The 18383-nt window shown below is 45.5% G+C and overlaps 1 protein-coding gene across 1 annotated transcript in view; it reads left to right on the forward strand.

Moving 5' to 3' along the window:
• pawr (PRKC, apoptosis, WT1, regulator) overlaps positions 1-18383 on the forward strand; it is a 138819-nt gene that overhangs the window by 90790 nt on the left and 29646 nt on the right. Inside the window, exon 3 of the mRNA XM_083652536.1 lies at positions 9101-9229. Within this exon, the coding sequence (XP_083508662.1) occupies positions 9101-9229 (129 nt within the window). The remainder of the gene's footprint in view (positions 1-9100; positions 9230-18383) is intronic.

An 18383-nucleotide genomic window follows, 5' to 3' on the forward strand; every position in this document is an offset into this window, starting at 1 on the left:
TGGCGAGATAATTGAAGGTGAGCGAGCTGCGAGACAGTGAGCGAAGTGAACGACAGACAGTGAGTGACACTGACAGATTTTTTAGCAACAACCAAGAAAGTAAGTGTCTAGTCTGTCTCTTAAGTAATGTTACCTGTGTGACACGTTGGGATGCTACTGGCTAATCATGCATGATGCCAATTGCCAAGCTCCCGAAGTCAGGTATGCAGGTGGCTATATGCATGGTTTCAGTTTCATGACCCAATAAGTAACAAAAAGAGGTGGTGTAAAGTTAAAAACAACATAATATATTTTATTTTATTTTTCAATCGTTCCTATCAGGAATAAATAAATGTCCCTCTGTATGTTTTTTTTATTATCGATGATGACTTTGTGTGTTGTGTACGGCTTGGGTTGTGTACCTGTGTTTGTAGGTGTCATTTTGATATGAATTTGGCTAAAACAGTTTGTGTTTGTTAGTTACAATTATGTTGACAGGAGAGCTGAGCAGGTGGTGACATGAAAGAGAATATACTGAATAATGACATCACAACAGTATAATCCTAATGTTGATTTAAAATGATATATTACTCTAAATATGGCTAAAAAAGGGGGGGAAAAACCCTCAAATTTTCTAAGGGCGCCGCCGAATCCGCTTCCCCTTGCTGGACCTCCCCTATTTCGGAACCCTGGTTACGGCCCTGTGTGGGCTCTGTCCACTGTTTCAACAGCTATGCCGTTTTACGTGCGATCGGGCTGAAACCTTCAGGGTGTGTAAAGGACACCCGTGCGGGTGACCTGTTGGAGCCAGATTTTTTTATTAGATGATTGGCCTAATCACCTAATGACATCAGTGATGTCATCAATGATGTCATACCATCACTGATGATGTCATCAGTGATGTCATACATAGGCATTGTGACATCACTGATGATGTCATCAGTGACACACACACACACACACACACACACACACACACACGAGAGAGACTGAGGGAGAGAGAGGAGACGGAGAGACTGAGGGAAAGAGAGAAGTGGGAGAGAGAGAGGGGGACTGAGGGAGAGAGAGAGAGAGAAGGAGACGTGCGTGCGCCAATAGGGCAGGCAAGACCATGCAGCAGCGAGCTGCAGGGCGGGCGAGGCCTAGCGCCCCCGATGCCTAACCCAATCAGAGGCAGAGTAGGGCGGGTCATGCCTTTGCCATCCTGGGAAAATACATTTTGTGTACTTAACCTTACCTTCTACCCCTGATGCTGAGGGAACATAGGGCCTCATTTGGGGGGTAAAACATTCATGGGGGAACATAGGGCTGAGGGAACATAGGGACTAATTTGAAAAAGAAAACATTCATAGTGTAGGGCTGAGGGAACATAGGGACTAATTTGAAAAAGAAAACATTCATAGTGTAGGGCTGAGGGAACATAGGGATGACCCCTGTGCCTCATGTGACAAAACAGGTTCAGATGGAGAAGCAGCAGCGAAACTTCACATCTTTGGAAATACCTAGTGGTGAGCAAAGTGAAAAAGAACAGATCTGCACGATCGAGCATATTCAGGATTTTAGTTTCAGAATCACTTTTCAGTTCCTTCAGTCAGGATTAGGATTTTTTGTTAGTGTGCAGTTTATGGCAAATACTATTTTTAAACTGGTCCCAAAACGCTCAGTTTTGGACCCTTCTGAATGATTAACTATGAACACATAGTCCAAACATTGCTCATTCATCATTCTGTGTTTGTTTCCAGAGTCCAAGGTGCAGAATTGGCCTGAAAAATCACAGAAAGAGACTCATTTTGATGATGTAAGAAACCAAAACACCCCTTATATGGTTGCACACAGATCCCCCATTCCTTTATTTGGAATAGAAGAAATGCCTAGCAATTTCAAGTATTAGAGGGCAAAATAGGCTGCATCTCCATCCAAAATAAACAGCGAGATTCCCAGTTCCAGATTTCAGGCAGCTTTTGCATAACAGAATATTTAGTTCACTGCACATTTCACTCTGTTGACACAAAGTGACTTCTGTTTAATCTTGCATTAAATGTCTACCATCTATACTAGGATGAATCAGCGTGACATCACGACGACAAAAAAGCACCACCCTGGAAATGCAGAACCGCAGCATGAGTTGTGCCAAACAAACGTTAATATCTCAAAAACTAATACATCTGATCACATCGCTTATATATATATTTGTTTTTCAATATTTTATTTTACGTTTTCACAACATAAACATAACATGTGGCGGGTGGTTTTGGTCTTTGCAGACCTCAGCCTCTTGCCGAGGGGAAGTGCTGGAAAGAGCTTGTGGCCAGGATGGGAGGGGTCGGCCATGATTTTACGCATCACGATGATTCTACTGAAAGACAACAAACAATAATAGGCTATTGAATTATCATCCACTCCAGCCCTAAATCAAGCAAGTAGTAACGGATGTTAGCCTACTAGTAGCCTACCTTCTGAATTATATGGGCAACAGATTAGTAGGCATATCAATCACGGAGCAGGTTACAGAAATAGACAGTAACCTGGTCAGCAGCCCTCTGATCTCTACATCAAACTTCCCTTTAGCATCCATATTTACTTGAAAAGCACATGTCATAAACACTTTGGAAGAAGGACTTGCCACAGCATGTGAATGAGTTACATTACATTACCTATGAGGAAAGCACGCTCGTGCATGCAAATAGAGTCTGTCAAGAATGCATTGCCGTCGCTCTACCTGGCCCCACCTCCACCTGGTCGCTAGATACCAGCGCCCCGCATCCCTTTGTTTTGAGAGCGAACAGTGCATTTGCAATTTACACAGATCCTGGCTTAGCACTGGTGGAAGCCGGAAGTCGCCGGACGGCGTCCGTGGCAGAAAGTAGGCTAGTTGACCCAAAACTATAATCTACATATTTATTGCAGATTATATAGGCTACTCACTATCTAATATTCACCTCGCTCATAAAAAATATATATGTACGTTTTATTTCCCCCTCCTTATGTGCGTAGGTGGGGCGGCGCCCTGGCACCCTCTAGTGGCCGGCCGCCACTGCACCTATCACATAATGGTGAGACAGAAGGATATATCTTGTGTAGCCTATGCTTGGAGTAATGAAGACGGTGAGCAACTTTAAATTGGATCAGTTGATGTCTGCTATTAACTGAGCAGAGCTGGACCACAGACAGATTCCTGTCCCATATGATTTCAGACAGATCAACACCAAGTTCCTCCTGCCACGACTCTCTGATCCTCTCAGTGGGGGCCTTAATGCAATCGTCGAACAAACACACAAACTTAGATATAAGATGTCTGGAGTTGGGAGGGCTTAACAAAACCTAAAAAAAAGCACATTCATCTGGGAGAACTTCAAAATTGTGAATCTTGGATCGGACATAATGTCTAGCTTGTATATATCTACATCGCTTATATTTTGACATTCTGAGTGAGAGCAGAAGTAGCTCAAGGGTCTGATGTATAATATATGCATGTCCTGACTCATGTTAAAGTTGTGTGAAGTGTCGCAGTTTTTAAAATGAAGTGAATTTAGTAAAAAGCACAGCCTGCTGGAGTGAGACACTCAAGGCTGGCTCCATAGGGTCCCATTATAAAGTTGCCCCCAGTAAGTTCTTTGTTTACCAACACTGATCCCTCGTATGGTCCACATATTGTCAGTTCTTCCCTCTGGAATGCTGGGGTGTGTTCAGACACATTACATTGTGAGAGATGCCGGGGAGCACCTAGTTATGCCAGGAGGCAGAGCAGAGGCTGAGTGAGAGTCGAAAATGGAAAGGAGCTGGCATTTTCCCAGAGGACAGCTGATAAACCCCTTTTGGCAGGAAAGGCCTCGCAAATGAGCGCATTCCTTGTTAACCCTGTAAGGCTATTTTTACCACTGAGGGGTGTGTTGAGCCGGCGTCTTTTGTTCACCCTGCAGCGTGAAGCAGGAAGTGCCGCTTTGCATCGTGGCCCCTCTAGGAGTCTGTCTCTCGTCAACCATCCCACCATCCGTCCTCCAGCGTCGAGGTCTGCTCTTACACAACTCAACACATCTTCGCCTCTCTGACAAAATGAACTCCATGACCCCAGCTGCACGCTTCACAGTAGAGCAAATAGGAAGGAATATTTCATGATCAAACTAGGAATCCAGATTAGAAGAAGTTGGAGGCATTCCCAGGCAATGTGCAAAATCTCTGACTGAACATTAAAGGCGAACTCCTCAGTCAAAGGCATGTTTGCTGTGTGTGTGTGTGTGTGTGTGTGTGTGTGTGTGTGTGTGTGTGTGTGTGTGTTTTTTTTTTCAAGGGACATTCCACCGGTCAAAAAGCCCCTTTCCACTGTCCCCAGGAGGTGAAAGGCCCCCGGCGCCCCGTCGTCTTCCTGTTAGCCCGCCCAGATTCCCATCAAGCGTCGGGTGGCGTTTGAGGCATTCCTGGAAGCGAGTGCGATGAGGATTAGCGGGAGACCCTGGCTGATGCCGGTGGGCTGGTGGGAACGACCTCGCCTGTCACCGCGCATCGGCGCGACCCCGTCCTCGCTCTATCCGAGCTAGGGATGCACGATATCCTGGAATGACGATATTTTCCAATAATTTTGGCCAATTGTTGATGCCGAAACCGATGTGTGCACATTTTTCCCTCTGAGAACAAACAGAGAATTAACACATTATTATACCTATACCTATAGATGCAGACATAAATACAATGCTTTTTTCGAAATGTAAACATTCACTCGGCGAAACAAGAAAACTACTTCAACTTAGGTTATTATGTAAAACATGTAATATTTTAATTTAAAACAAAAACTGTAAGATTCCTCCTACTTAAAGGAGAATTTCGTTTTTTTTTAACCTGGAGCCCTCTCCTCACATTAATTATTATCTGACGACTCACCCAGTGTTTTTTTTTTGTGGTTTTTTATTATATTTTATTTTCAGTTTTTCAGAACAACATATGAACAAGACAAACAGGCTCAGACACAGAACGGAAAAAACAAAAACAAACAAACAAACAACAAAAAATAAAAATAAATACACATTTTCAACATTCAGTGCTACCAGTCGTGTAAGGTGCTTATATTTTTGCAAGAGGTACATTATTGTGCTCATCCGTCTCCCGCAACCTCAACAAGGTAGGCTAGAAACAGGCCCCAAATGGCAAAGAATTTCTTTAGTGAGTCGGTCCTCAGGAACCTAATCCTCTCCATCCGTATAACAGAGGTCATTTCCATCAGCCACAATTGAAAAGAAGGCGAAGTAGAAGACTTCCATTCCCTCAAGATTAGTTTTTTGGCAACAATTGTCCCCTGCGTCAGAGATTGCTGCACAGTTGTGGGGAAGTTTTCCAGCGGTATTTACAGGGATCCCATTTCCTCCTTTCGGGTCAGTGTCACCAACTCTCGTCAAGTCCCGTGAGACTTTCCTGCCAGCTGGCCTGTGGACTGACTTGAGGAGAGTTGGTGACACTGACCCGAAATGAGGAAATGGGATCCCTGGAAATACCGCTGGAAATAGCCCGGGGGAGATTGGCAGTCTGATGTTTATTTATATATACAGTATATAATGACTATATGGGTCGAAAATGGGAATAAAACTGTCTATTTAAATGGACGAACAGCACGCTGCCATGTGGCCCCGACGGAGCTCAATTCTAGGACTGGCATGGACATTGGACACTATTGATCTCCAAACAACGCGTAGGAGGCACAAAAATGCTGTGGAGAACACTGAGTGAGTCGTCAGATAATAATTAATGTGAGGAGAGGGCTCCAGGTTAAAAAAAAACGAAATTCTCCTTTAAACAGGCTTGGATGCTGCTCTCCCTGGGTTAGGGTTAGCATCATCATGTTAAAGTCTAGGTGAACCCGTTCGTCACGTGCATCTGAGTCCGTTTCAGACTGAAAACAAATTGAGAGGCGGACCATATTATTTGATTTGACAATTCTGAGGACTGGCTTTGGCATTGGCCAATCCTGGCGTGTTCCACCCCCAGATCGGGTGGGATTCAGCGTGTTGTCGTGCTACGCGAGTGGGATCCGCGGAGTACCAGGCAGCCAGGCTGCTTCGTGCGGAGCGAGTGGACAATCCGATGCATGGGTGCTGCCCGCCTGGAAACTCAGAGAGATGACCCCTGACAGCCAGGGAGGCTGTCAGGCTCGGAGGCGCGCGCCATTATCGTTATAAATGTAAATAATATTCCTGGAATGCGTGTTTTAACGAGCCAGTAACATTTCTTTGCATTCTTAGAGATTATAGTTTTTGTTTTTTGTTCATGTTTCTAACAATTGGCCAAGTTAGTAGTTAGTTTATGGGATAGGAATTCTGCCAGATGACAGGCACTAGGCGCCATTTTCTCTTTCTTTTGGGAGAGAAAATTATCCTGAAATGAAGATTTGATTGACAGCTGCATGTCGTGATATGATTGGTTGAAATGGGGTAGAAATTTGATAGTACTAGGTAGGGATGTCACGATACTAGAATTTCCACTTCGATACCGATACCCAGGAAAATATCGATACTCGGTACCATTTTCGATACCACGCGGCGAGATGACAACACATCAAGAGGCATAAGAAATAAACAAAGACTGATGGACAGACAGATGCACGCTTCTCCATAATCTAAGCCTGATAAAACTCATTACAAACTTTGACCTGACAGCAGATTACACCTGCTCTCGTCATCAGCCTATCATAACACAGCAAATTACACCTGCTCTAGTCATCAGCCTATCAGAATACTTTGAACTTGTTGAAGCAAAAGATACCCACCAATGACAGGACGGGAGAAATCAGTGGTATGTTTGATTTTTCATTAAGAGAAAGCACTGCTGATATTGATACAGTTGCAAATGAGTATTGTATCCGTTTCAAATTTTTTGTATTGATACTTATCGATACTATCGATACCTGTTGCAAATGAGTATTGTATCCGTTTAAAATTTTTAGTATTGACTTTTATCAATACTATCGATACTTTTGACAACCCTAGTACTAGGTGACGTCAGCAAACTGTACATTACTGTTATCAATGAAATCTTGAAAAATGAACTTTTGATGTGAAAAAGTGTGAAAAACAAAATAAATTAGACTTTTGTGATTTTGTTTGCATACATTATTAAATAGGTGCACTGCATACCCAGTTATTATGCCTCCGCCGGCGAAGCCAGGCCGAAGGCATTATGGATCCGGGTTGTCCGTCCGTACGTACGTACGGCCGGCCGTCCGTACGGATGTCCGTCCGTACGGATGTTTGTTAACGCCATATCTGAGGAACGCCTTGACGGAATTTCATCAGATTCGCCTTAAACATTCACTTAGGCTCAAGGATGATCTGATTAGATTTTGGTGGTCAAAGGTCAAAGGTCAAGGTCACTGTGACCTCTCGAACGCCATTTTCAAGCTTGTTAACGCGATATCTGAGGAACGCCTGGACGGAATTTCATCAGATTCGCCTTAAACATTCACTTAGGCTCAAGGATGATCTGATTAGATTTTGGTGGTCAAAGGTCAAAGGTCAAGGTCACTGTGACCTCTCGAACGCCATTTTCAAGCTTGTTAACGCGATATCTGAGGAACGCCTGGACGGAATTTCATCAGATTCGCCTTAAACATTCACTTAGGCTCAAGGATGATCTGATTAGATTTTGGTGGTCAAAGGTCAAAGGTCAAGGTCACTGTGACCTCTCGAACGCCATTTTCAAGCTTGTTAACGCGATATCTGAGGAACGCCTGGACGGAATTTCATCAGATTCGCCTTAAACATTCACTTAGGCTCAAGGATGATCTGATTAGATTTTGGTGGTCAAAGGTCAAAGGTCAAGGTCACTGTGACCTCTCGAACGCCATTTTCAAGCTTGTTAACGCCATATCTGAGGAACGCCTGGACGGAATTTCATCAGATTCGCCTTAAACATTCACTTAGGCTCAAGGATGAACTGATTCCATTTTGGTTATCAAAGGTCAAAGGTCAAGGTCACAGTGACCTAACAAATGCCATTTTCAAGCTCGGTAACGCCATATCTCAGTAACACATTGACTAAATTTCTTCACATTTGGCTCAAATATCCAATTCTGCACAGAAACGCCTTGATGCAATTTCTTCCAATTTGGCTCCAACATCCACTTGGACTCAAGAATGAACTAATGGCGGAGGCATAAGTCCGCCTTGCGGTCGTTCTAGTTTGAGCTAAAAGAAAATAAAAGTCATTTTAGGGTTCAGCTCGACTTTAAACAGGCTTGGATGCTGCTCTCCCTGGGTTAGGGTTAGCATCATCATGTTAAACAGGCTTGGATGCTGCTCTCCCTGGGTTGGGTTAGGGTTAGCATCATCATGTTATGCTGCTCTCCCTGGGTTAGGGTTAGCAATGCATCATCATGTTATCGGCCTGTCAGAACGGCCTGATCTAGGGCACACAGAGTACGAGGGGCCACAGCGGCTATAGAATGGCAGTGTGGGAGTGTCTCACTTCAACCCCCCTTCTGCCTTCTCCCCTTCAAAACAAGCATGGGTGCGAACCAGGGAAAGACGTTTTTAAAAGCCTGTCGCTTATTTTATAGCTTTAGTTTTAGTTTCTCTCTTGTATTTCTGTTTGTTCTTCTGCTATTTTACTGTTTCCTCCTGGTCGCTTTCAGTTGTATAGCGGAGCCGTGTGGTTGAAATATTTCCTGCTGCTGATTCATATAAAAAGGCAAGCTTTCCATCGACAAACTAACTGAAAAGATTTGTATTGTGAATAACTTACAGATACAGCCTCTTACTTTTGAGAGAGAGAGAGAGAGAGAGAGAGAGAGTGAAGACAAAAGAAAAAATAATAAGAGACAAGATAGTGAAACAGACAGAGTAGAGCTGTGTGTGTGTGTGTGTGTGTGTGTGTGTGTGTGTGTGTGTGTGTGTGTGCGTGCGTGCGCGCGTGCCTGCCTGCCTGCCTGCGTGCGTGCGTGATTGGCCAGCTGCAGCGTGACTGATTGCATTCTCCCAAAGTAGGATCACCCTGAACTTTCTCACCGTGTACGACTGCTGCGTGTTTTTCACGCAGCTCCCTGCTGCACCCGATGTCAGAGCCTAACACACTACCAATGAATGGAGCGCGGGGCTGTGTGAATCCAGCCTACTGATTTAATATTTGATTTGTCTGTCAGAGCCTGGACGAGCTGGACGACGATGACGGAGGAGAGAAGAAGGAGAGGAAGCAGGAGGAGGAGCTGGTTCAGGCCAACACGTTCCAGAATGAGGCCATGATTGCCGAACCCGGCGCCGCACACTTAACGGTAAGAAGCGGGTTACATGATTCTGTCATAGGATTTCTCTTTTCATCCTCTTCATGCGATCCTCCTAGGTTCCTCTACCTTCTCCTTGAGCAGAAATACACATTGATGAAGCCGAGAGTAGAATAGGATATTCCCCGCTATGGAGTCTAGACACTAGTGATGCGCGGGTCAGGGTTTTTTAAGACCCGCACCAACCCAACCCATCGTCGGAGCCAGTCCGCCCAGCCAGCCCGTTAAAATATGAAATCTGAATCTGAAAATGCCGACCCCAACACAAGCCAACCCAGCAGCCTGCAAATGGCCAATTTAATGTAATATGTATCCTGGCTCAGGATGAACACCGCAGAGATCTCCAAGGTGTCCAAACTCTGTCTCTCTCCCCCTATCTCTCTCTTTCTCTTTCTCTCTCACACACAGACACATATACACACACGTGTTTGCGCGACAGTTTTACTGCTGCAGGCGTTGTGCGGCTGCTTCTTTCATGTCGTTAGGACTAGGAGTTCTTTCTGCCTTGTCAGCGTTACAAACTCTAAATAGCTATTATCAGACTTTCTTCAATTAAAATCCAAGGTCTTCAAAAGGAGGTAGCAGGTATAGGCCTACAGAAATTGTTCTTATATTTTCCGATATTTTTTAATTAAGGAGCGTTCACACCGAGATATTTATTTTTCGCTCTGTCGCTCAAGTCAACCCTTTGGAATCGCTCTGTCGCTCTGTTTAAATCGCTCATCAACAGGCACACGAAATGACGGACATGTGGGGGATATAACGTTACGCAATGTCATGCTGTTTGTCCACTACGAGCCACCGTCATTGTTTACAAGCTAAGCCTATCAGCGTGCTCCTAATGCGAGCTGCATACCGGTAGTACAGACTTCACTTCATGTCAGCTGTCAGCCTGTCAATGCAGTTTGTTGCCACACAATAAACCAGCGGTTTGTTCCAAGCCAGAGTGATCCTTGACTCGCTCTCACACGGCAGCCAATCAGCATTGAACAGCGAGCGACTGATGCCAGCGTATTTTCACTGGAGTTGGAATATTTCATCTTGAGCGACGAGCGTATTTTCTCCCTGTCGCTCTGTCTCTGCCGCTCGGACGCCCAGCGATTATTCTCCCAGGCGAATATACGCTCAATCGCTCGTTTGCATTGACTTTGTATGTAAACTCGACGCCAGCGACAAACTTTAATAGGTCGGTGTGAACGCCCCTTTAGCCTACAGTACCTCATGCGCTCTCAATTGGTCACGTTGCAATAACGTTGACAAATAGATCACAGTCCTGTAGACTATGTTGATAGTTACCATAGCAACCAGCCGCCCCGTCATGCATTGGGAGACTCGCTAGGAATGCTGGGTACTAGGAAGTGGAACCGTGATGGTCACCTGTCTGTCGCTAGCTGAGAGCTATTAATAAAAGTAAACCTGTTGCACAGTAAGTCAACTGTCTGAGATTATTCCATCACATCTACATGGTGTCAGAAGTCAGCCTATATGCACGATGGCTCAGGGACTTTCGACACATCACCAGCAGCCCTCACTACCCCCAGTCAAATGGGCTCGCTGAGAGGGCTGTGCGCTCTGCCAAACACATGCTGGAGAAATGTGCACGTGACGGCACAGACATCGACGCAGCTCTCCTCAACCTCCGCAACACACCAAGGGATGGGCTGCCATCGCCGGCTCAACGCCTTCTTTCTCGGCGCACAAAGACGTGCATTCCCATGACCAAGGCCATGTATGTGCCCGAGGCGCAGACACAGGTGCAGATGGCGCTGTCACGGGCCAGACAGAGAGGAAAGGCTCACTACGACAAATCAGCCAGGCCGCTGTCTCCCCTACACACAGGGCAAACAGTGAGAATGCAGACAGCAAGAGGCCACGACAGGCTGGCGACGGTGCTAGGAGGAGCACCACAACCAAACAGCTACCAGGTCCAGGCTGGGGATGCTACGTACATAAGAAACAGACGCCATCTTCTCCAGACACCCGAGAATTACGACCCCTCCTCTGAAGTAGAGGACCCGCCTACTGCCATCACAACCCCACCGGACCCCCAGCCTGACGCTGCTGAGCCAGGAGTGATGCAGGCTGGAGCACCTCTTGTCGTCACTCGCTCAGGGCGAGTGTCAAAACCCAACTCTTTCCACAGAGACTACACCACATAGACATGGACTTTTGACATGGACTGTTCTACACACACGCTGTGGATTGTTTTGCTCTGGGACAGTTTGGGACAGTAAAAAAAAAAAAAAAAAAAAAATGTATGACTTGTACTTTGCCTTGTCTAAATTGTTTATTTCCCAGATGCTTGATCACACATTGTTTTGGCTCTCTTGTTTTAGGTAGTTGCGTTTCAAGGTAGAACATGTGATGTGGCTGTTATGCATAATGTGCATGATGTTCTTTATATAGACAGTGTACCTACTAACTGCTACACAGTATCCACTCCAGCATTAAGAAGGGGGATGTAGACTATGTTGATAGTTACCATAGCAACCAGCCGCCCCGTCATGCATTGGGAGACTCGCTAGGAATGCTGGGTACTAGGAAGTGGAACCGTGATGGTCACCTGTCTGTCGCTAGCTGAGAGCTATTAATAAAAGTAAACCTGTTGCACAGTAAGTCAACTGTCTGAGATTATTCCATCACATCTACAAGTCCATTAACAGAAAATTTGCGGGGGGATTCATTTATGGACACTTCAAATAATAATTACAGTGAATAATCCTTCCAAAATGTTTGTTTTGAGAGCACATAGGCTACCTCATTTGAAGCGTTTCTTTACTCCACCATGTAGGCTATAGAGAGTACAGCAGGTGTAGTCTGCTTCAGACTCGCAGACTCGCCTTGTCTGTCTGACTGTGTACGTGTGCATCTGATGTGTGTGTGTGTGTGTGTGTGTGTGTGTGTGTGTGTGTGTGTGTGTGTGTGTGTGTGTGCGTGCGCGCGCGCGCGTGTGTGTGTGTGTGTGTGTGTGTGTGTGTGTGAGTGTGTGTGTGTGTGAGAGAGTTCACGTCTTTAATAAAGGGTTAGTCTGCGACTCTGTGTGTTTCACTTCTCTAACTCTAAGTTACTTAATAATGTTGCTTTGTCACATTCTGAGCCTATCCCGCCCGCACCCACGATATTTTCAGAATTTGCCAACCCAGACCGCCTGCGGGGCGGGCCAGCCCGCGGGACCCTGTGGGTTTTGGGTAGCCCGCACATCACTACTAGACACTGGTGGTGCTGAGAATGAGAGGACTCTGAGATCTTGATGGATGAGAAGATGAGCAGGCTTCTGGAATTTCAGACATGGGCGTTGAAGTGATGAACTGGAGGTGAATGGGGTGGAGGAGGGTCGCAGCAAATCGCACTGAAATGACAGCAGACAGAGAGCACAAGAGAGGAGAACTTAAAATTGAAACTTGACAGCTAAAGCGTAGTTGCTGAATAGGAAGATGTGGCTAGCTCTGATTGGTTTAGCAAGAGTGTTAACGCACGCACCGAAACAGCTGATAGGAAGCGGGAAGAGTGAGTGAGAGGAATGAATGAATAAATGAGATGCATATGGTAAATGGCCTGCATTTATATAGCTCTGAGTAGGTACATTCACCCATTTACACAGACATGCATACATCGATGGCGGCAAGCTACCACGCAAGGGGCTGGCACAGCCATCAGGTGCAAATTGGGGTTCATTATCTTGCCCAAGGACACCCTTGGACTCTTTTATCCAAATCCATTAGTGGACGACCCACTCTACCTCCTGAGCCAGAGCCGCCCTGCATAGATAGTCTTCCTGTCTGAACCTACGCTAAGCTTCATGTAGGCCTGTGCCGCAGTAATCTCTCGAGACAGACTTTCGACTTGCATCGAAAATCTGTCGGCAGGCTCCGTCAAAAGAGTTGTAACAGCGCTCGCACACATGCTGCACTGCTTTACCTGATCAAAATGAAGTGAACGTGACCGGTGTGTTGTCAACACTTACCATTTTCAGCGTATAGCAAGTTGCTACTTGCTACTAGCAACGAGCTAGAGTTGTTATTGTTGTTTCATCGCGATGGACGGATTTGAGAGCGACACGCAGGGCGCGGAAAAGAAATCATTAATGAACAGAGCCGGTCGGTTGGAGCCAATGGCAGAGCTTGCAGGGAGCGGAAAGGGATTTTCTTCCGCTGCCGAGCGCGCCTCTTGAGTTCCTGTTGCACCGCATTGAAACGGGGCTGCCCTCAGAGGTTAGAGGGAAAAATATATATATATTTTTTTGTTTAACCGATGGGTTCCCAGATTGGTGCCGCAGTGATGCAAAAACAAAATGGTGTCTGGGCATTTCATTATCACTGTGTAATGTGTTAAAGGAAAAATCCACTCTCAAATGCTTTCACACTGTTACAGCTACTGGTGATCTGTCATACATGATATGTCTGGGCCCATTTTGTTGTTTTGTGGTGTGATTTTCTTATTCCTGCAGATAAGATTTATTTATAGTGACGTCAATATATTTCGAGTGCAGATACAATGGAGTTCAGCAGGAGAACAGTTGTTTCTAGACTCACTATTTTGCACTGAAGTCATACAGGGAAACATTCATTGCAAAGGGCAGAGAGATCGATTCTACACCAACAGCAGCCTCAATAGACCTGAATGCAGTGCAGCCACAAGCTATGATGTGTTTTTTTCTGTTCTCAACTGGGGGAAAAAAACAATCACTGTCGCTCTCTGCATCTATGGTAAATGGTAAATGGCCTGCATTTATGTAGTGCCTTATCCAAAGCCTAGGTACATTCACTCATGGATGGCAGAAAGCTACCACGCAGGGTGCTGGTGCAAACATCGGGAGCAATTTGGGGTTCAGTATCTTGCCCAAGGACACTTCGACATGCGGACTGTCACTGGACTGTAGAAGACGGGGATCGAACCACCGACCTCTTTTATCCAAAGCGATTAGTGGACGACCCACCCTAACTCCTGAGCCACAGCCGCCACATATAACCTAAACCTGAATGCAAGTCCAGGGCCCCGTTCCAATACCCATACTTGTACTTCTTTCTTGTAGTATGTACTGCCGCTGCCCTCACAAAGTATGGATTGTAGTGTGCAGCATGCATGCAAAATGCATACTATTGGGACACACTACATCTGTCGTCACGTGAGCTTCCTGAACTCCGACCTCTTGCTCACTTCCGCCGACGTCCGCAGCGCCACATTTGAGTTTTTTGTTTTTTTTTCTCCAATAAACAAAGTCTGGCAGTAACAAACAGTACATTATACAAAAAATTCAGACTAAACATTTACAAAATTGGAACAGACAATCAAATAAACAAAATAAAATAAATAAAGCAAAAACATTAAGTCAGAGATCTAAATAGGAATCAAGATATGCATGTTTTGGTACACACCATGCTTGTTTGTTTTTAACATATTTCAAGGCTTTCTTAAAGTTAATTATCTCATTCATGAACACGCAGCTCAGTCAGTGCGACGTAACTCCAGTAGGTGGCGGTAATGCACAAAAGGTTGTTTGCCAACCGCCATAAAACATTAGAAGAAGAAGAAGAAGACATAACTTCCTGCTGCGCAAGGATTGTGGGGAAGTTTGGCTGAAGCAGCATGCATCGATGCATACTCCGAAATAGGAGCTGATGTAGTACAACATCCTGGTACTCTTGGCATACTGCATCTGACATACTATGTATTGGGACATACTAAATCTTTTTTTGCCTACTAAATAGTATGGAAGTATGGGTATTGGAACGGGGCCCAGGCCTACCTCTGGCAGGTGTTGAAAGGCATTCTGGGAAATGTAGGAAATCACTAGCTGAAGTTGAAATACATGAGGCAGGTTGAGGCAAAGTGGGTCCACCAAAAACGTAAATTACAATACCATAATAAAATAATACAATGAAATAATACAGTAAAAATAACTTCTGGAATGCAGTGAACGTCATACATTGATGATAAATAGTAGTAGAATAATGGAGGGTGGATTTCCCTTTAACAGCAAAGCAGTCTCTTCTGAGCATATACAATTGCACCTCAGCTCTGCAAGTAAGACCTCCAAAGTGAAGAGTCGCATTAATCAAACCTTGAAGCCAGCATTAGGATCGGCTTTCTGAACTACTGTCTGGTTCTCATCTGTGTGAATGAGGGGCTATTGATATATTATCTACCAAATGAGTCTTTTAATCTTGGCAAGTAATACTGTGTTTATTCAATAAATCTGAACCCGTGCAGAGACTGTCTACTGCTCCTGCTCCAAATAAGTGAGGTGTCTGTAGAGTGAGCATATAAATGAATTAATGAAAATGAAACCAAATCAGAAATGACAAGCTTGTAATGTGAGTGTCTCACCTTTAAAGAGAGCAGTAATTTATATTCAAAAGTGCAGTGCAAAGGTTTCCAGTAAGAAACTTAGCACAGGGCATCCGGGTAGGGCGGCGGTAGATTGATTCCCGGACCTACCAGCACGGGGGTCGCAGGTTTGAGCCCCCGTGTTACCTCCGGCTTGGTCAGGCGTCCATACAGCCACAGTCGGCAGGTGGGAAGCCGGATTATGAGTTATTATGAGTCCTGGTCGCTGCACTAGTGCCTACTCTGGTCAGTCGGGGCACCTGTTCTGGGGGAGGGGAACTGGGGGGAATATCGTGATCCTCCCATGCACTACGTCCTGCCAGTGAAAGTCCTCGCTGTCAGGTGAAAATAAGCAGCTGGTGTCTGCACATGTATTGGAGGAACTTTGCATGTGGTAGTCTACAACTCTCCCCAGATCGGCAGAGGGGGTGGAGCAACAACCAGGACAGCAGGGGGAATTGGTCAAGTACAATTAGGGAGAAAATGGGAGAATAAATCCGGGTAAAAAAGATATAGAAAGTATCTTAACAACTACTCAAACCTCCATTCTGTTTTAGTATTTCTGTAAGAATTCAGCTGACACGAAAATGACCATTTAAGAGAAACCAAAAAATACACATGTACTGTAAATGGCTTTGGCCCCACGTTCACTTCTGCGGATGCAGCTAACAGTCGCTTTCCAGATGGATCGGCTGTTATGCATCAGCAGGCTTATTTTGTGCCGGGCTGCAGCCGTCTAAGGGCTGTTTACACCCAACAACTTGTGTATGAAATATGACACAAACAGCGTACTAACAGGAAGAGTGTGACAGCACCTGCTGAGACGTGGCCTGAAAAGAGGATCAAGCAAGGCAGTTCACCATCTACACCAAATCGTCTGCATAAACAAACAGCGAGTCGGCGACATTTCTTCAGCCTTTCCGCATATCCATCCATTTAGAGCGCAGGTTGCAGTCTCTGTCCATCATTTCAAATGGAATGTGTCCATTCATGCCCGCTGTTTCTATTCTTAGCATCACAGCACAGGGCCCAATGCAGACCAGATGTGGCTATGCAGATGCTAACCATTAGATGTCCCACTGTCACTCATGCAGAACTGACATTCACATGGTGCTGCTGTGCCAGCCATCGCCTTAACCGGAGCTCATAAAGCAGTGGACGGGGAGGGATAGAGAGAAGGAGGAGACAGTTTGGCCAGTGAGAGATAGAGAGAAGGAGGAGACAGTTTGGCCAGTGAGAGATAGAGAGAAGGAGGAGACAGTTTGGCCAGTGAGAGATAGAGAGAAGGAGGAGACAGTTTGGCCAGTGAGAGATAGAGAGAAGGAGGAGAGACACTTTGGTCAGTGGATTTACTACAGAGCTGTCAGTTAGACATCTGTAAAGACGGAGCATTCCAGAAATGTGCCGTTTCTCTCGGGGGGCCGTTTATCACAGAGAGACAAGCAATTGCCATGTCGGGCCCGTTATGATGTACAGCCAGGCCGAGGGCGAGCCGGGCCTCTTCGCTGGTATCAAGATATCTCGAGTGGAGACGTGGAAAGTTCTGAAGAGAAAAGTGCACTTCAGTTCAACTGTTCAGGGCGGTGCTGGTAACTATCTCCCCAGACCTCAACCCACTTCCCAACCAAAACACACCATAACTCCTCTGTTTTAAGATAGCTGCTGCAGAGATCATGGAAGCTCTGTCAAGGATCTTGGAATATAAAATGTTTGTAAAGGTAATTTTGTTGCGTGTGTGTGTGTGTGTGTGTGTGTGTGTGTGTGTGTGTGTGTGTGTGTGTGTGTGCGTGCGTACGTGCGTACGTGCCTGCGTGTCTGTCTTTTGGACTTTGTACTTGTCCTGGCCACATCCTACATACTTCATACACATTACACACACATCTACCAGGACACCTTTATCAGGGATGGCAGGTCACAGAGAGGCCCTCGCCTCTGCAGGCATGTGGTCCTGGTTATCAGGCCTTACCTCCCTTTGGTATGCGAGTCCGACATGGAAACCTGTTTCCACCATCCAGCAGGGGGAACCGTATTGAACATTCCTGGGAATGATCTGCTTTTCATGTGACGCCAAGTCCACACCAGAGTGGTCCAGCCAGGTCTCTCATTCTCTTTCTCTCTGTCTCTCTCTCTCTCTCTCTCTCTCGCACACAAACACATAGCGATGATGACAATCACCATCCAACACTTTTTAACAAGGCTCATTTGCATGTTTAATTAACACCTTTCAGTCAGAAAAAGGGTGATTATGCAGAGCATCTTGTCTGAACAGCAGGGAAATGTTCACTGCTCACCACATGGCATTCAGCAGCGACAACAGCTCCTCTGCTCCTCGCAGCACACTCAATTTCATCTTACTTGAAACAATCATCAGATGATCATTGATCAGATTCTCACCTCTTTTTTTTCTTGTCCAAAGAGACACCCAGCGCGCATCAGCCAAGCTTGGAACAGAAGAGGAGTCCTGGTGCTCAACAGTGAGGAACATATATAGAAAAAGGTTTTACCTGGGCATGTAGCCTACCCAAAGTAAGAAGACTGGAGCACTCTTAGTCTGCACGTTCTTTTTATTTAGGGACTGACTGACGTTTCGACAGATAAACTGTCTTCCTCAGAGTCAAAAAGTTTTTGACTCTGAGAGAGTGCTCCAGTCTTCTTACTTTGGGTAGGCTACATGCCCAGGTAAAACCTTTTTCTCTTTTTTTTCTTCTCTACTTCTGATTGTAGTCCATGCAGACATTTGATTGGCCAATAGTGCTGACAAAACTATTTTCTAAAATCACCATGACGAGGGAAAGCAGGAAACCAAATAGGTGCAACG

The sequence above is a fragment of the Poromitra crassiceps genome (assembly GCF_964638095.1).
Source record: "Poromitra crassiceps genome assembly, chromosome: 2".
Lineage (NCBI taxonomy): Eukaryota > Metazoa > Chordata > Actinopteri > Beryciformes > Melamphaidae > Poromitra > Poromitra crassiceps.